Here is a 20,386-nt window from a genome sequence, read left to right as displayed (position 1 = left end):
TAATGTTGCCCAATTAAGTAGGTATTTCCTTACCAAAGAAGCAATCTTTCATTCTCTTGAAAGCAAATCAAATACCATAGGACAGTTTTAGAGAGAAAACCACAATTTTCAATTACTGTTAGTAAGCCAACATAGCATGTTGACTGTTTTCCTAAACATTTAGGCATAGTTACAATTACGTTTAAGAGGAAAGCCATGAGGAAAACCATGTATTTTTTTGTATCTAAAAAGCCTTTTACCAAGGCTAATTAGTACAAATGAAAATACTAGCATTTCTGAAAGGGATATAATCTAATGTCAATGCAATGAGGATTCTTAAGTCTTTTCCAAGATTGAGTGCATCGTGACATACAATATTCATCATGATTTTTTCCATCACTGCTATTGCCTTAGTCTTACTCCTGCTTACTGAGGTTTCAAACCAGATTTCTGTAAAGAAATTTTAAGGAATTTAAACATCTGCACTTGGCACACGATCAAATCTGTATGTGCTATTGAGACAATTCTAAATCATAGAATGGTTTGAGTGGGAAAGGGCCTTAAGATCATCCAGTTCCAACCTCCCGCCATGGGCAGGGCCACTTAACCCTACACCATTTCACCCGAGGCTCTCTTCAACTTGGCCTTGAACATTGCCAGGGATGGCACATTCACCACTTCCTTTGGGTAACCTGTTTCACTGCCTCACCACGCTCACAGTAAAGAACTTCTTTCTTATATCTAACTTCCCCTGTTTCAGTTTAAACCCATTATTTTATCTTGTCACATTTTAACAGGTAAAAAAAGGAAAAAAGAAAACATTTACCTGAACATGAAGAACTAGTTCTGAAAAACACTGCAGAAAATCTCTTCCTACACTATAAGCATTAAAATGAAGCAGGAAACCACATGGCAGGGGTTTTCCGATCAAAGTTACATTAGCTTGTTTATGCTGATGTTTTTGAGGTTTTATTGGCACAGAATTATAAGCTCCAATAAGCTCATACACACCAGGTGTGCACAAGCAACAATTACAGAGTACTGGCCATGTGCACTACCTCCAGGAATCAAACTGCTGTGGATTGATTTGATTTACAAATCAGAGCACAAAATACAAACAGCTACTAGCAGTAAAACTGAGAATTACATCTTGAAAAGCTACAGTAACAGACACTGCTTTGCATATAATGCATATTTATACATCCTGGAAATGCATGATTGCTGACAAACCTAACAATGTAAATTTAAAACACTGAGCATCACAAACAAAGTGTTAGCAATTAACTTTCAAATATCAATAGCAACATCTTCATATGCCAATTTCAAATCCATACGCTCAGCTCTTTATGAAAATCCTCCTATAAACAGCAATGTCACCATCTTTTGTATGGCTGCTAAGCAGTTTCAGAACACACCTGAAAATTTGAGTTCCTAACGGAAAATGAAGGTTTTGCCAAAAACTAAATACTGGGAATCAACTTCCCTCAAAACTGAAGGGCACAAAACCAGGGATTTAAAGATCTGAAGGATTTCAGCAAACCAATTTAGTTGTATTATTTAGGCATCAGTTGAACAACAGCCACTGCCAGATTTCAAGGTGTTTTAATTCTCTTTTCAACCTGATATCCAGTTACTTAGTTCTTATGTATCACAAGCTACAAAACTCAACCTTGCAAACCATGGGGTCTTTGTGTATAGTCTTTGAAGAAATTCAATGGCTTAAATCAGTCACTGTTAAACAGTAAAGAATGCAGCCTCGCAGCTTGGTGTGCACAACACTGCATTTTCAACATGCCTAGGACTTACCATGTAGGCAGTTATCTTTTTATGCTTTTAGATAAATGAAATAAAGTCACAGTACGTGCTTCTCACTCCCAGGCATATTAAGCAATAAACAGAATAAAATTAGAGGCACCAAATAAACATAGGTATACTAAAGGGAAGTTGCCAATTCCCTCAGCTCAGACTAGCTTGACCAGGTGGCTCTAAGGCTCACAGGCTACTTGCAGTTATTTGAGTGTATCACGTTTTGGTATGATTTGAGATGGTAGCAATTACTGTTCAATATACAAGAGCAGCAACTGAGAAACATTGTTTAAACCAGTGGTACAGTGGTGGCTGCCTAGAGAAATCTGTAACGTTAACAGGCAAATGTGGACAACAGAAAACACTGCAGGAAGCTTTAGACAAAGCCAGCAATTGCCTTGAGTACTCATCTTTCCTGTTTTATATCACTGCTTAGATTAAATTCTGCAACAGATTAAAGGTGAGATCGCCCTGACTGAAGATGTAAAACAGTTTTACAGTTACAATTTAACACAAAATGACATTACTATATGAAGGACTTGCCCCTAAACAGACACAGGCATACAGTTGTATGTACTATTCCTCTTGTAGTCAGGACTGCTGATGTATGTTGTATGTAAAAAAAAAAAACAATGAAGCTAGACAAAAGTGGTTTGTCTCTCTCTCTAGGAAAGATATCAAGTTTTAAATGCTCACAGTCAAGCTTAAAGAAGTTACTTGAAATTTCTCAGTGCCATGAAGCAGCCAGATGGGACTCTCTCCACTTTTTGTACTGCAGTAACTGTGTTAGATGTTCTCTTTTGATAGCAAACTTAAAAGCACACAGTAAACCTTCAGTGCTGTTGGAGAGGTAACAAACCCAGCCCCCTTTCTCAGCAACCTTGTCACATAATCTGAATTTCAGTAACAAACCTCATTCTCTGGCATGTTAACTCTCTGCAGCATCTGTCACTGCTATGAATGGTTGATCATAAGTACCTCTGTAGTCATCTCAATGCTATTAAGCAGATGGCAGCACTAAATCCGAATGATGTAGTACATCTCCCTGGTGGACTTTGTTTCCATACACTACCATTATTCTACAATTCCTCAGTGATAAATCTTATGTATTCTAGAGAACATTAAACACTGAACTGACAGTGACAATTGATTTATTAGCACCCATTTCCCTTTGCTGTATTATTGTCTTCACAAACACTTGTGTGGATCATGTGTGGAGCCAGTAAGGGACAAAACCACTTTTGCTCAATTTGAAACATATTTCAGAGACTTAAAATAAATAAGATTCTTCTCTTTATGCGGAAAATGTTTAAACTTATCTATAAATTTAAATGAAGACCCAACTAAATGCTGCTGCTTCCTCCACAATACTCTTCTTTGAACTTTCATAGTAGAATTGATCTAGCATTAACATCAGGCCATTAACACTATTTTCTGCAGTAAACCCAAGTAAAAAATTAGTTCTACACAGACTTGGGGAAGTCCTTTAAGAGTCAGCTAGGTTTGTGAAAGGATGCATACAAGCTGGTGAGGGAACCTGACAAGTCTACATGATCTGACACACTAGGAATCAAGTATGGTCTTTCACACTTACATTAGACCATGAATGGCAGAATTCCAAGAAAGTCTGTTGTACAACTGCCCATATTAAAGTATTACATGTGTATATGGAAGAAGTTTTATGAAAGAACTGCTGACTGCATATGAAATCTGCCCTGCACAACTGCAACATTCAGTCTAATCTTGCTGTTCCCCTTAGATAGGCATTGAGTACCAACCGTACATGATCACAGCTTCTGACAGCTCTATTATGGTAAAACTGCCTCAGCTACTTTAGAATCATAGAATACCAGATTGGAAGGGAGCTCACAGATCATCTGGTCCAATCTACCTTGGCAAAGCATGACCTACACTAGGTGCCCCAGCACCCTGTCTGGCTCAATCTTCAGTGTCTGACACTGGGGAACCCACCATTTCCTTGGGAAGATAATTCCAATGGCTGATTGTTCTCATTGTGAAAATTTTCCAATGCCCAAACCAGAATCTCCTGAGGAGTAACTTGTGCTCATCACCCCTTGTCTTTTCCATGTGACCCCATATGAAAAAGGTGCCTCCATCCCCTTTGTAGCTACCATTTAAATACTGGAACATGGTGATCAGGTCTCTGCTCATTATTTGCTACCCTTTGGGTTTTAGAATTTGAGAACTGTTTTGTTTAGTGCTATTATAACAATTCTGAAAGCTCAGCTGATGAATCATCCCACTTTACCCTGGTATAAATATCTAACAATCCTCTGCAAAACACTATAAACAATTTAATTACATCTTTTCTAAAAATAAATCAGTTAAGATGTTTAGTCAAGCTTAGTACAGCTCCAAGGGATATTTTGAAGTCATTTTGTCCATGAAAAATAATTCTGTTAAAAGACAACCTCTCTTTGAGGCTTTGTTCCACAAAAACAACTGCAGACAAGAAAATGTTTCAGAGGAAAAACAATTTTTTTATAGGATTACATGGCATTAAGATAGATGAGAACTTGGAGAACACTCTGATGTTTCTCTCCCTATTAGTGCTGTGATAGGTTTTATCTGAAGCATCAGATTGCCACGCTTAAGCAGGAATAATGTCTCACACAACATCAAATAAAATACCATTAAACTTTTAAGTAATCATTACTTGGTAGCAGCAAGTACTTGGGTTGTAAAAAGGAAGTTTTTGTAGAGGCATGCGAAGTCCCAACTACCGCAATGCACACAGAAATAAGAGTTTGCTGGGTTTTATATCTGAACATATCACCCATCCTAGTGAATCAGATTTGGTTGTTTCTGGGAAATATTCTAGAAATGGCAAAATTACAAACAATAAAGGACGGTCATGCTCTGTTGTACTGAACAGTCAAAGTTGAAGAACATATTCCCGTACACAGGTATCGTAGATGTACTGTAATGCAATGGCATCTTATACATTTAGAAGATTTCTAGAGGTATTTCCAATTCTATTAAAATTTTCCACCTTTAACAGAAGGATCGGTATCAGCAAAAGCTTTTAAACAAAAATGAGTATTTCAACTGTTTTTACTGTATGACACATTGTACACAACGCATATGTGTGAACATTAACAGATTTGATGAAGTACAGGAAAAGGGTTCACATGCTGAAAAGGTATTGCAAATTTGGTGAGCAGACCCTCTTTTCAGTTTACTAGTTACTTCTCAAATTTCTTCTTTAATACACAATACCAATATCACAATCTTCTAGATTAACAGTATTTCTAGTATGTCTTGATATTAATTTCTCAGGATTACTACTTTCAACTTACAAATACATTATTTTCCGCATGCTAGTCACACACAAATGATATATTTTAGACATGTGAATGCCCTCTATGTGCAAATGCCTTTTCCTTCCATGCCTTATGAGGTAAAATATCCTGATGTAAAGCTAAATGATAAAAAAGCTTTTCCCTAATTTCCTTCATAAGTAGTAAGGGCATTGCAATGCACCTACATCATAAATCTCTTAGTGGTTGCAGAACAGCATTTTGCAATATGGGCTATTTGCTATTCAGGTTCAAGACAGGAATGCTGTTCTAGGTAGCTCAGATGGCTGTTTATAGTTATTACTTTCTGCCTGCCAATACAATCCCAAAAATTTTTGCCAGCCAGAAATTATGCCAGAAAAATCAATGTCAATACCCCATGAGAAACATACAAGTGAATCATTTCTTGTTTTCTTTTACCATGCAACACTTTGTAAAGTTGGGGGAATGGAAGGATGAAGTGACCTTTCAGAAGCTCATGAATTCAACACAATCTAACGGTATATGTATTCTGGTACAATAGATATATAGGTAATTATACAGGTAAAACACAAACAGCAATAACTTTATGAAGTATCCCCTTCCAGATGGCTAAGTGTGTACGCACAGTATATCTAAGATTATACATATCCTTATGTACTAGTCCTTTACAAGAGCAATTTCAATTTTCAGGAGATGTGCTTTTTGCCAATTTCAGTTCAAAGGAAAATTAGTGAAAACCTTAACACGGAAAAAATCAGATCCAAGTAATGTTTAGTTTTGGCTCAGACAAATGACTTTGTAATGAAGTCCAAATGTTTGTGTGCAATAAACCCATTTACCAGCACTAGAAGCAGTAAAACAGAACAGAATTGCCAACATAAAAGTTGAAGATTATTTTGGTAATTTTCTTTCTGGAATAAGTCCATTACCAACAGCTGCTCTCTAAATGTAACATTCTACAGAGCCTCATGTTTTGCAGGTCCTACACTGCTGCTTTCTTAAGTCATACTATTTTATTTGGTAGCTTGCAAGACTCTTTTAGGAGCCAAATATCAGACACAAAGGTATTTTCATTCTGTTAGTTCTCAGCAATAATGACACTTGAACTTTCCACTAAGCTTTTCCACATTAAGTTATTGTATATGGGAAAATATTCATTTATAGAACAAAATTTAAGCTGGGTATATCAACACTATAGCAAAGCAGATGTCAGGTGTAAACAGCTTTGTTCTAAACTTTGCTGTGAACAGTTCTGCACCATTTCAGATAAAGCTACACTGTAGAAGTCTTAAATTTTTAGCAGAAGGTAAAACACTAAGTAGTATCTATTTATCAACATCACAATAGCCACCAGTATCATAGAATAGTTAGGGTTGGAAAGGACCTTAGATCATCCAGTTCCAACCCCCCTGCCATGGGCAGGGACACCTCACGCTAAACCATGTCACCCAAGGCTCTGTCCAACCTGGCTTCGAACACCACCAGGGATGGAGCATTCACAACTTCCTTGGGCAACCCATTCCAGTGCCTCACCACCCTCACAGTAAAGAGCTTTCTCCTTGTAGCTAATCTGAACTTCATTTCCCCTGTTTCAGTTTAAACCCATTCTCCCTTGTCCTATCACCCTTTCTTACTATCACTTTCCCAGTGGGCAAGGTTTGAAGCTCCAATCACCCAAAACCACCAAAGCAGTAATGCAGAACAATAGCATTTTAACCATTTTTCAGCATTCTTGCTTCAGTCATTTGAAGTTCTTTGCCATACAAGTTTCAAGAAGTTCTCAGTGACATTACAGAATCTGCTACTGATCAAATTAGGAATGGTTGGTCTAAGCAAAAGAGAGTGAGAATAAATTATAACTCAGTAATAGGTGCACAAAGTTGCCTTTCCATAGATGCACATTAGAAGGACCCAACAGTGAGGAAGCCAAGATTCTAAATGTGTCGTGTAATATTTGCCATTAAGTTCCAACTATCACCTAACACAAGTAATTTGTGCTACACAGCATTTCCCCATAATTGGAACACATTAGCATTCCTTGTAATTCACGGAGTTTCCAAATAGCAACTGTCTTTAAGGAAACAAAATGTGAAGAAAATAAATCATAAGTGCTTAAAAACACTGATGAGAATGAAACGGGGGAAGGAACACACACAGAAAGATTCAGATCTGTCAAAAAGACAACTCCATAGAGGAGAAAAACAAAAGGATGCACTTTTTTTACAGCCAAGTAGAGGCAAAATACTGGAATACAGCCTGGTTTAAGCAGCAAGAAAAATGCAATTGGCTCTTGTGTTTCAGATTTATGATTTAGCATCACTAAAACTGATTCAAGTTCTCATTTCTATTTCTTTTTGATCACTCAGTAACTTGACTGAAACTTATGTGATTAGAGAGAAATCTTATAAAAGGCTTGTAGAAATAACATCTAGTGATTTTTTGCTGGTAAAGATGAAATTGAAAGAAATTGAAAGTAAAACTAACTTCCCAACTGCAGAATATTTCAAATATAGATAGAGCAGCTTAAGACTTACCTTTGTGCTTGAGTGCTGTAGCTGTTATCATAGGAATCATAGGTTTGTTCATCATAAGCAGTTCCATAGCCATCATCATACTCCTGAAATGATATAAAAGAAAGGCAGTATTAACCATAAGCACAGTGCCGAAGCATACTAACCTAGATCAAATAGGAGGGAATACTCTTCTGAAATATATTAGACACGTACACCATGAAGTGGCAAAATGTTAATAATGGAAACTACTTCCATTTAGGAGGCCAGACACATCTAAGATTTAAGGTTTTAATTATTGGCAGCGTGCTTTGAAAAGATCTTTTTTTGTTAACACTACCTTGTGCAGAGATAGCAAAATACTTCCCGTCTCCATATACTTGAATTTAAGCTGTGTGAGCCACCAACCTTCAGGAAAGCTCAGGGGAGCATCTCAAGAATCCAAACATCTGAATAGATATTGTGCAACTGACTTATTTCTGGTCAATAAATGCAATGCTCTACATAGATAACAGATGGGAAAGAAATGCCCTAGAGAAAACACCAGTAAGGACAATTGTTTTACTTCTCTGAATGCCCTCTATATAATTTTCAACCTGTGGGAGTTTAGTATGCATTAACAGAATAAAAGCAAGCATTTCTTACTCCTCCCACATTATCCACACTATTTAAGTATCCCCTGTAGTAACACTCTTCCCAGAATAGCACTGGATTTAAATAAAGTTGAACAAGCCATTAATGCCAACTGCAAGCCACGCAAGTTTAAGATAAAAAGCAAGTGACAATGATAGCAGATTTTTCCCAGAGAAGCATGAACTATGGAAATCCAAAGAACTGTCAGCAGTATGTTTCATCCAGTAACAGAGATAAACATATGGAAAGTAGAAACAATGCTTCCTTTGTACTAATTACTAGGAAATCCTAATATCCAAATCCTATCCAAATATACCAAAGACCCCTAAATACCCATTGAGGGGTCTTTTCCAGTTTTGCCTGATGAGAATGACTTGATGAGAAGATACTTTGAAGATACAAGGACCAAGAGAAATTAAAATCGGGCATTATCATACATAGGGTGTTTTGAAAGTAAGCGTGTACCAAATCCTAGCAATGTATAGATAGAGTCTCACGAAAGAAAAAACTTTTTACCAGGAAAGGGAAGCTTCGAGAACCTTTCAGTGATGACAGAAAACAAAAGCGGACTAGCAGCATCAATTAGGTAGGGATGACAAATGATGCATTGTTTGACCCCAGCAAAACACATCTCCAACATGTGTAATTGACAGCTTTCTAGACATTGGAAGGAAAGCTTCTTACAGCAGAAGCCAATGACATCCTCAAAACAACTGACAGGAAACTGAATTTGCAAAGAATTTTTAGCATTTTTTTCCAGGAAAACCAGGCCATCTGCCCATCAGCACTGTTTCATCACCACTAGATCAGTGAGCATTATTGTTTCCAGGCAGTGTTTAGTAGACGGGTGTCTATGAATGTTTGCCAGTACAAATGAGTGACAGCCTATTCATAAAGCTGGAAGAAGAAACGAGGATTCTTTCAATTGTCTGTTGTAAAGTGATCCATGGATAAACAGTCCCACTTGAAAAGGAAATGCATTATTTTCTCTTTCAGTAATTCACTGTCCTGAAACTAAAAATTAAAACACAGTCCTAGTATTTTCTTTGCCCATCTGATATATAGATTTTTCTTGATAAGCCATACACTGAACCCACAAAACCATTGCCTCCTGGCAGTTATTACAAACAAGCACTTTATTACTTATTGATGCAATGCACAGACATCTGTTAACAATGTAGACACTGATCAACAGCAGAAGCCATCTGAGCCAACTTGCGCTGCTCCAGAACATTTACATGACATTTTCTCTCCTCTCATAGAATCTCCCAGCTGTGAACCAGCCACCCCTAAGAGGAGCTCCCAAATTTCAAACCGTGCACACCCAGCAGTGGCAACAAATGAAAGCAGAGAACTGAAATTAACCTTCTAACATGGTAGAAGAGCTTTGACATGAAGGAATCATTGCTTAAGCAATCTGTCCTATTCACATTTACTAAGAACTGATCACAAAAGAAAAGGGGAAGACAGACTACTCTGAAGTTACGGTGTATCTATAACTTCTTGAACACAGAGGAACAAAGTAAGGAAGACCCTTAATAAGACAACTAGCAGAATAGAATAGGTTTTCATGAGGTCCATGCTGTATCAGACTTGAGTGTTTCTAGTACCAGCATTTCTCTTCCAAAGAGATGTTGCCCAGAACTCATTACTGTTTGCCATTTGGTGTTAATAAATTGACTACTGCAAAAATTAAGCCTTGCATTATTACATTGTTGAAGGTGGCTTTGATTGCTTTGAAGGGTAAGATGTCTGGTTTGTAGTTTATACGTGGGAATCCTGTCACTTGGCATTAAAAAGATCAACTTGTGCTGTTGCAATTACTATAATCTGCTTAAACAGATCAACTCTTCCTTTTTATTGCTGTGTTTACATTTATAAAACAAAAAAAAGCATTAAAACCACAATAAACATGGGGAACATGCTGCAAAAATCAAACAGGCTTAAAGAGCTGCTCTCAATGGCTTGTTCTGTTAAGAGATAAGAGATTTTAATTCCAAAACACTTGTTTATTGTGCACTATTCCCTTGAAGTAGCAATTAGGAAGGGACAGCTGAAGTATGTTTCAGAGCTTTCCTTGTATTATATCTGACACTATTTCCTTAGAGTGTTTGAAACCACTTTCAGGTTTCAAATAAGGGTGGTCAAGGCAGAATGTTTTACATTTTAGATTAAATCCACACCACCTGAGTATTTTCTTTCTGAAACAGGCCTCTTGTGACTTCAATAAATGATTTTAGTACCTGGGTGAAATATCCTTGGCCATCTTGTCTGCTTCTGTAAGACATCATGCTAACTTAAATTATCATGTTTACACATATATAATGAAAATGGACAAGATGGAGCCTAAATATGGATATCCTGTACTAAAGTACATGACAGCTTCACTGACAAGTGTTGTTACACAGACTTCAGGGTATAATACAAGAATGACATTTCCATAAGAGTATTTTAACTGCTGATTTTTTTAGGATGTTTCAGGTATTTATAAAGGAATTCATTTTAGCATTTAAAGCTGTAGTCTTTTATCTGGATGACATCATTTGTGTTCCTACTACCACAAAATGCATATGATGGACTTCCCTCTCTACTCCAATTACAGATGTCTACAAATAGCTCTTCTTAAAAGTACTTCATACACAAAGTTTACTGGTGAAGCTGTATTTCCTCTCCTGTTTAAAAAAAAAATCCCAAAGCCCAAGCAAGATCATATTCTCATCCTATGAATGGGAGCATTTTGTTATTCATTATTCTACTTTCAGACTAACCTAGAAAACTAAATCTCATCAGATTTAGTCTGATCAAGAGCCAAGTGTGCTGTACAGTTTGTGCTTACAACAAAAATGTACAACAAAGTCAGCTGAAAATGCTGAAGTCCTCTGAAACTACAGGTATTTTGCACACAACATACAAAACATCAGCAAGGAAGATAAAGAACCATTGAACTGACCTTTTCATCTCAGTCTTGAGAATCTTCCCCCAAAGTAACAGAAGAGGTAGAATCACAAGGCATGCTCTGAAAATATTAAACTATTCTGTAAAACCTCAAACCTTATTAACACCAATATTAAGCCATCTTATAAGCCAGAATTCTACACTTCCTCTTAAAGAGAGCTTCTGCCTGCAGTGGTGTCACTGATAATGCCTGCAGTTGATACAAATCCACAGAGCAGTACTGGTAACAGTAATTGTTCAGTGGGAAGTGCAGAAATTTTTCATGAACAGAACGAAAGGCAATGTGTAAATATGCACCCTTCAAATATATGAAATACTAAGTTACTAGCACCGGTCAGAAGGTGATAAAAGCAATGCAACCAATCTTTGCTAAAACCTCGGCAATAGCGAAACCATTATAAATCATGCTAAGCCTTGCTCATCAATATTTCTTTCCAATAATTAAATACTCTAAACATAGCCTTGTTCATGGGGAACAGGAAGTACTGGCTTTAAATTAGAATCTCCTTACAGTGACAATGACAGATTTATGTTTGGGCCCTCTTTAGGGGAAATTAATGTTTTGAAAAGAACAAGCCAGAATGAGAAAGAAAGAAGAGAGTAAAAAATTCATTTTAACAAAAAGGCCATTTGGAGTGGTGGAAAACAAATCCTGAAAGCTATAAGAAATCAATTTTCCAGCTCTCCCCAACTAAAGAAATCCATCCAAAGAAAAAAAAAATAAGGCTGTTATCACTACAACTAAAAGGTTGTTTCTTTCCCTCATCATTCTCTGAAATTAATACTTACACCAGTACTTTATCATCGAATACTAGAGGAATGACTTTGTTTTAGACAGTCTACTACACTCAAAATGCTTGTGTAGGGATTAGCTTGGAGAAAGAACATGAGATGACATCAAGGCAGTGCAATGTAGTGAGCTATTTTATTTTTTTTTTTGGTAAATTAGAGTTGTAAAGGGAACAGCCATTTTCTTGTGTAGAAATAACATCTCCCCATCATTTAATCAACAGGGAATATGGGGCAAGCAAAACAAATATGGGCAGCTAAAGTCTAAGTGATAACATTAAGGACATTAGCAGGAAACATGCACAGACTGTAAGCTCTCATTTTGTACATTTTCATCTGTTTTCATCTAGAAGGAGCCTAGTGCATATTCAAGCAGAACAAATAAGGTTCTCCTGGAATGAGAGATGTACTTTTACATCTTTCATGGACCTCAAAAAACAACCCAGAAGAGCTCCTAATGAACATAGACAACAACATTTAAACCAAGTTACAACCAGGCCAAACCAATTCTGTCTTTCAATATACAAACAGAGAGCAGCGTCAGTATCAGGACAACTCATGCTCATTCAAAAATATAAGGTCAGAAAGGGGTCAACTTCGATGAGCAGCTTAAACTAAGATATAAGATGCACATTTTAAATGCACATTGTAGGTGAACTTTCAACTTTGAGACAGCCAGCTGGAAAAGCTTTTCAGCCTTTCCTCCAAAGTATTCTACTGTTTCCACAGCCAAAGTCACCAGAGCTCCCCCAAAAATGTAGGTTTTCCATGTTTCTTTCCACCTCATCTTGAAAACTTAGGAGAAAGCCACTGTAAAAGACTCAAAATAAACACCCAAATTAAGGGACTTAAAGCTCTTTTACATTTTCTTCTTGCTTGTCCTATTCAGCATAAGAAACAACATTGGAATTGGTAAAAAAGCCAAGAAATAATGGCTTGATAACAGCTTGCTTTCTAGAAGTCCTACCTGAATTCACCCTGACTTTAGGAATAGTCTTCACATTCCTGAAAATCTAGAACGCAGTAAATACATTGCCTAAAAGGTGTAATACCTAAGTGGAAATCACAATATTATGTACAAGTGGGAACAGAGATCGAATAGACAGAAGATTGTATCTCTTGTTCTTAGAGGATGAAGCTACCTTAAACCCTTTTCCAAACCCTCAGTTATTTTGAGTCACATTCAAAATAACTAAGCAAATAAAAGCATTTGAAATCAATGTTGCCTGTTATTAGGGATACATCAACATTCAGAAGACCAAGGCAAACTAAAACATGGTGTCACTCCTGCACAGTGAATTACAATTATACTTGAGCTTTATTCAGGGAGAACTTAGATTATTTTCAAAGTCTTATGTCATCTGGACTGGCATTGCTTGATATTCTGCCACTTCAAGAAGCATTAGGGGTTTTCTATTAAGAAGTTTGGGCATATTTTATATGGTATACAATGATTTTTGCTCTTTTTCCGCAATAGATCATTCCTTCAACATGAACAGCAAGCAAGCAAATGAACATTGAGAAAAACATCTACTTTAAAACCAGTTCACCATGCCAAATGAGCATTGTGTTAACAGCTCCAAGCAACTGCTTTCACGTAATCCTAATTTTTGGTTTTTCAAAATCTAAACTAAATATGATTTCAACAAGGGAAGAGGAAATTCAAACTCAGTGCTGTCAATGAAATCAGAGCACTAGCTTTCTAAGAAGGTACACTAATAGGCTAGAGGTTATTCAGCTGAATGGGCTCTCACCTCTAAATAGTAAGACTCTACATTCACTCCTTTCACTAATGGGTACATACATGCATCTTTTATAATAATCACTGCACCATGTAGTTTTGTTCTTAGCCATCCAGACAAACGTTACTGGTGAACAAACTTCCCTTAAGTCTACACATAGATTTGTGAGGATTTCTTGCAAAATCAAAATGCGAGAAACCACTGACCCTGACCCTGTATCTTAGGACAGTCAGTGTCCTTGTTGTCAGCACACCAGCTCCAGAGAGAACCAAGAGAATGTGAATTCCTGTGATAGGAATTTGGACCAAGGGCCTTCCACTATACAGGAAAAATACTCAGCTATCAATTACAAAGAGACAACAGCATGGTATGGTAATGTCCTTTGGGTCTTTCCCAGAGAATCACAGAATAGTTAAGGTTGGAAAGGACCTTAAGATAATTCAGTTCCAACCCCCTTACCATGGGCAGGGACACCTCACACTAACCCATGCCACCCAAGGCTCTGTCCAACCTGGCCTTGAATACCACCAGGGATGGAGCATTCACAACTTTCCTGGGCAACCCATTCTAGTGCCTCACCACCCTAACAGTAAAGAACTTCTCCTTGTATCCAAACTAAACTTTCCCTGTTTAGGTTTTAATCAGTTACAACTTGTCCTGTCACTACGGTCCCTAATGAAGAGTCCATCCCCAGCATCCCTATAGGCCCCTTTCAGATACTGGAAGGCTGCTATGAGGTCTCCACGCAGCCTTCTCTTCTCCAGGCTGAACAGCCCCAACTTTCTCAGCCTATCTCCACATGGGAGGTGCTCCAGTCCCCTGATCATCCTCATGGCCCTCCTCTGGACTTGTTCCAACAGTTCCATGTCCCTTTTATGTTGAGGACACCAGAACTGTACACAATACTCCAAGTGAGGTCTCACAAGAGCAGAATAAAGGGGCAGGATCACTCCTTCGACCTGCTGGTCACACTCGTTTTGATGCAGCCCAGGATATGGTTGGCTTTCTGGGCTGCAAGCACACACTGAAGCCGGCTCATGTTCATTTTCTCATTGACCAACACCCCCAAGTCCTTCTCTGCAGGGCTGCTCTGAATCTCTTCCCTGCCCAGCCTGTAATTGTGCCTGTGATTGCTCCAACCCAGGTGTAGGACCTTGCACTTGTCAAGGTTAAGCTTCATGAGGTTGGCATCAGCCCACCTCGCAGTAAAGCTGTGCCACAACTCCCCCCCATACACACTATGGAGGAACATTTAGATCACAACGCTTTCTCCAAAGCAGTGTTGAAGGAAGTCTTGGCCATAACTTACTAGATTGACAAGCTTTGTTTTTCAGTGCAGACATTCCACACTGCCACAGCAATGGGTACAAACCCATGTTTTAAGTCCAATTCTTAATACTTAAATATCTGATTATGAGCTCACATAAACCTCACTTCACATTTAACACTTCTAAGCAGCCAAAACAAGACTTGACATGGCATCATCACAAGTATATTCATAGAAAATACAGAACATTTACAAATATGTTTTCCTTTGTAAAACAAAAATAGCAGCAAATGAAAATCTAACCTAAAAAAGCTTCAGTCCCATTGCTGGGTTACTGATTTGGAAAAAGCTGCAAGTGTTTGAAGCTGGTAAGAGAAGGACAACAGGAAGAGACATAGAACAGCAAGCTAGACAGTAACTGAGACTAAACAATTGAGTTCTAACCTATTTGACTGAACTTTCCTTAAGTAACTGATGCGATTCAATAGTAGTGAATTGCTACCATACTGTTAATAAGCAGGAAAATGTGAAAGCTTAAACTTTCCAGCTAGCAGCTTAAGACAACTCCTGTTTCTAATCTTAATTGACTAAACTGTCAACCTGCAAGTTCTCTACTTAGAATAATAAGTAGAGAAAAACTCTCAATTAAGAGGATGATGTCCCTGAAACTATCTGGAAGTGCTTCCATAAATCTAGCAAGACCTAGCATGATCTCCCTTACCCAAGCATTGTAAAATAATTGTGGCCATGCTTCACATATCACTGTAGGCTTTCTCCTGACCTGAGTGGTTGAGGAGATAAAAAACAGGAGGTGTGTTAGCCTTCAGACAAAGTTTATCACACCAAACAGCAGTGAGGTTAGAACTGTGATTATAAAGCTAGCTGGTTGTAGAGACCTGAATTTCTCCTATTATCTAAGCTGAAGCTACACCTATTAAAGGGGCAATGATAAGAGAAAATAAGGAACTATCATTTCCTGGGTTTAAAAACATCATGGTACTAAGAATATGGCGAGGTCCCAGGAGGAATGGGTCTTAGGGCTGAGATAAACACGAGTGAGATTGGCAACAGTGGAGTGGGAAAACTAGTTTTACTGAACTGGAAAAAGGTCACAACATATCAGAGTAGCAGGAAAATCTTCACTTCTGCAGTGAAGGCCAAATCAAACATCCAGAGTCAGCACTACAAGTATCCCAGAAAGATGTACCTCTATGTACAGCTTTCTGCAACAGGTAAGTTCCTGACAGCTTCCCTATGGGATTCATGCACAGGACAGCAATGGTCACCTGGCTCTGTTGATCACCGTTTTCAGGTGAAATTAATGATTTATAGCCTGTGATGCAATTTTCCCTATGTGAGACAGAATTAACCCTTCCACATTTTCAGAATGAAAGTAATCCAATTTCAATTCTGATACATTTTAGAAAACAGCTTAATCCAGATGAGGAAGGAGAGAGATTATGGCATGAGGCAGAATCAAGTTCCTCATAGATGTTAAAGACTTACTGGTCCCAAAGACTATAGAAAAAAGTTAGCAAAGCGAGTGAAGGAAAAAGGAGGCTGTTCGTGACTCAATGTTTGTGAGTCATCTGCCGTCACAAACATAGTACACTACAGAGGAAATGGGCAAGAAGTTCATGTACTGAAAGCCCTACATTATCTTTGAGGTATTTAAAACATTACAGAAGCAAATGGTTGAAGACTTCCATCCAGAATATATTTTGCTTCTTTCTCAGCTTGCATGGTTTCACATTATTTCAACAAATACAAAGCAGAGCAGAGGCTTGTAAGTCCAAGAGCATGAAAAGGTTGACCCTGGCCATACACAGGTGCTCACCAAAGCTGCTTTATCACTCCTGTCCTCAGCTTCCCATGGCTGCAGTTCATGAACTGCTCCAGCATGGGTCCCTTCCCTGGGGTGCATCCATCAGCAAAGGACTGCTCCAGCATGGGTCTCTTTCATGGGGTGCATCCTTCAGGAAGGAATCTCTGCGCCGGTGCCTGAAGCATCTCTATCTCCTTCTGCACTGACCTTGGAGTCTGCAAAGATGTTTCTCACTCAGATTCTCATTCCCCTTTCTGGTTGCTATGGCACAGGCTCTTTCCCCTACTCCCTTCAATCTGTTATCCCAGAGGTGCTACCACCATCACAGATGGGCTCAGCCATGGGCATCAGTGTGTCTATCTTGGAGCCACATTGGACACAGGGAAAACTTCTGGCAGCTTCTCACAAGAGCCACCCCTGTGGCCCCTCATCCCACTACCAAAACCTGGCCCACACAAACCCAATACAGTTCTAAAGGCTGCTCTGTAACCTCTATAGAGGGTCAAAACTTAATGCTGCTTAAAATACCCACAATCTCACTCATGTCCTCATTCTATAGACACTTATCAGCAGAGTGAAACCTGCTCAGATATTCAGGTTGGCAAACCAGCACTTTACACCAGATATGGCTAAACAGCAAGTAAAGGACAGAAACAGTACTGACTCCTACCATATTACCTTAACCCATAAAACAGTTAAATCACTTTGATAATGTACTACAAGCAGGCAGTTAAAATACAGTGCATTAAATTAAGCCTTTAGCATACAATCACAGAATCAGCTAGGTTGGAAAAGACCTTTAAGATCATCAAGTCCAACTGTTACTAATGGTTCATGTCCTACCAAAACTTTATTCCAGTGAATCTCTATTATGGTAATTTTAAACCAGACCAGCTTTATCAATTTCACCTCTAAGTGTGTTTTTATCTCTGTTAGCATATCTTGTTTTGAAGATAAGTTATTTAGCACAGCACTATGTTTTCTTACAGAGCTATTTTCTAATTACTCTCTCACGGAAGTAAAGCCTACAGCAGGATACTGATCCAACAGCTGTCATCTTCACACCACTTTGACATACACACACTATAAACAGCAGATATATCTATAAATATAAAGTTACTCAAATGTTTTTTCCTACCACATCACCATGTGTTCTGCAGTGTATGCCCTAGAAACAGACTCAAATGAAGATGATTCCTTTGAAAGCCTTGTGAAATAATCACTTTTGTGCAATACCCACCTTAACCAGCCAAGGCAGGCATATCCAGGGGACATTCACATACGCTGGTCAAGTACTAGTTCTCATATATCAGTTTCTTCTGAACTGTTCATGTAGGTGTATAAACATTTGTACGAGCATTAAACTTCTTTCTGCCTAAAGCTTAAATGTTATATAGAAAAATCAGGTTTCTGATCACAAGGACAAAGGTTGAGATTTGATTTAGAGGATGGGCTTTTTTTGGTGGGTGAGCAGTGAAAGAGGAGGGGAAGACAGCAAGTAGAAGGTTGAAAGTAGAACATCTAAATAGCAAAACCATTTCTGGAACTCAGGAACTCCTTTTTTACAAGTCTGAACAACAGAGACAAAGTCCAGACAGACCTGGCTGTAAAGAGGGCACACTAAAAACTTTAAGATACGTAAAACATCAAAAGCATTATCCTTGAAAGTATTATTTTTCTGTACAAGTAAATCAGTTTTTATGATGCTGGTTTTGATTTAATGAGCTTTGCCTTTATCTCACTGCTCTGCAAGTTAAGTTCACCCTAACAATTCATAAGTGCCTCTAATTTTCAGTCACATACAACACAAAATATTTTGATACGGTTTTAATTTTTAATACAATAAACATGTATGGCTTATTGAGATACACTCTACACTTAAAACTTCAGGATCAGTTCTGAAGCTTTCATAAAAATAGTTTAATTGTCTCTCCGTTGAACAGTTCAATGACCACACATGCAGGCTGGGAAGAAGACTAGGATATTATTCCAAGAATTAAAAAAAAAAATAATCCATTGACATGTGATTTTTCAGATCTCTGTAAAGTAGAAACTAACATAATATGTTTAAGAGGTACATAAATACTTTGTCAAATGCACTGTAAGTGCCTTTATGATAGTATATATAACCTGAAGTTGCATTAATATAAAGCACATCCAGTCTGAAAGGGTAATGAGAGGTGACCACATTTGCCGTAGATTAATTAGGTGCTAATTAAGGAGATTCTACTAGTTGTAAAGTGACAGTTTGGATCATCCCACCAAAGTTATATATTTTAGGCACAACAGCATCTCGACTTACATATTCACCATAGGTCTCCTGTGCTGGAGGCGGTGGAAGGGGCCGGTAGCCTGCAGGTGGAGGTACACCTCTTGCTCTGGGTGCTAGAAGCCCACGGCTCCGACTGACTGGTCCTCTACTGGGAGGCACTCCTCTGGGTGCTGGTGCCCCTCTTGGTACTCCAGCTGGTGGTGGAGGCACCCCTCCACGGCCCCTGTGAATACATGGACCACTTGCCATTAACTACTTCACCCTTGGCCTTCCCTTCAGCAGACCCCTCCCCCACTTCACAATAATTCTGTTTTGCTACAGCCAGAAAATGTTTAAAAGATTTACAGTTTGTCGTTTTTCTGTATGCTTTAATCCAATTACACACATTATGCAAAAAAAATGATAAAAGACACAAACTAGACATGATTCAGTGATGAACCTCTCACTAGCTTGAGCCATTCTGGCATACACAGAGATACCCAAACCAATTCACTGGAGCAGTCAACTTCCCTAGAATTTGACTTTTAGTATGTGGAATCACCATCACAGAGTAACAGGTTAATTTGAAGCTGTCAGGCCACATCATACTGAAACCCTGCACAGAAGAATCAGCTGCAACTGCCTTCTGATCATCCTGTATAAGCTTCTAAATGCAATCCAAAGATCATGCTGCGTGCAAGAGACTGGGTCAGAAAACATTGAATTTTCCTCTGGTTCTAAAGCACAGATTTCCAGCTGTTGCAGGAAACATTCAAACCTGTAACAAGTGTGCAGGGTGATTATACAATATAACCTGACACTTTAGATGTATTCAGGAACAAGAAATAACAATATTTTTTGTCTTAAAGCTCTGACAGAGTAAGCATTAAATTGCATTCCACTGATTTGGACACTTAACATGAAAAAACCTGAAGCCTAAACCAAAACACTTCTGATCTTTAAGGTCTCTTCTAACCCAAACCATTCTATGATTTGAAGATGGTGTTTCCCCCCTCCTCCCTATAGTAAAGGGAGAGACTTAAGAGGTACAACCTGTGAGAAACTTGTACCATTTATTGTCTCTTAAGCAGAATGTTTAAAGCATTGCTAATAGGCACCTCCTTTTTAAAGGAGATCATTTCACCCCATGGACTATAATTGTGTTTAAATAACTGCTCTGTAGGCATACAGACATGTTCCAAGGAAATCACACCCTTACTGAATATTGTAACAGATACAAAGAAAACAAGCACAAGCTCTACACCTATCTACCTATCAAGCCACCTAATTAATCTGAAGACTAGTAACTGAGTAGAAATACACTTAT

At 38.3% G+C, this 20,386-nt stretch overlaps 1 protein-coding gene across 4 annotated transcripts in view; it reads right to left on the bottom strand.

Moving 5' to 3' along the window:
- KHDRBS3 (KH RNA binding domain containing, signal transduction associated 3) overlaps window positions 1-20,386 on the bottom strand; it is an 89,451-nt gene that overhangs the window by 15,566 nt on the left and 53,499 nt on the right. For all 4 annotated transcript variants that reach the window (XM_061374142.1, XM_061374143.1, XM_061374144.1 and 1 more), the window contains 2 exons: window positions 19,111-19,303; window positions 7,622-7,704 (listed from right to left, as the gene is read on the bottom strand). In XM_061374142.1, coding sequence (XP_061230126.1) covers window positions 7,622-7,704; window positions 19,111-19,303 — 276 coding nt within the window. The remainder of the gene's footprint in view (window positions 1-7,621; window positions 7,705-19,110; window positions 19,304-20,386) is intronic.

Source organism: Neopsephotus bourkii, unplaced genomic scaffold, assembly GCF_033783945.1.
Source record: "Neopsephotus bourkii isolate Nb327-2 ecotype Australia unplaced genomic scaffold, CSIRO-AGI_Nbou_v1 NB_1637, whole genome shotgun sequence".
In the NCBI taxonomy this organism is placed as follows: Eukaryota; Metazoa; Chordata; class Aves; order Psittaciformes; family Psittacidae; genus Neopsephotus; species Neopsephotus bourkii.
The sequence above is the reverse complement of the archived record's forward strand: the minus strand, read 5'-3'. Positions and strand labels throughout refer to the sequence as shown.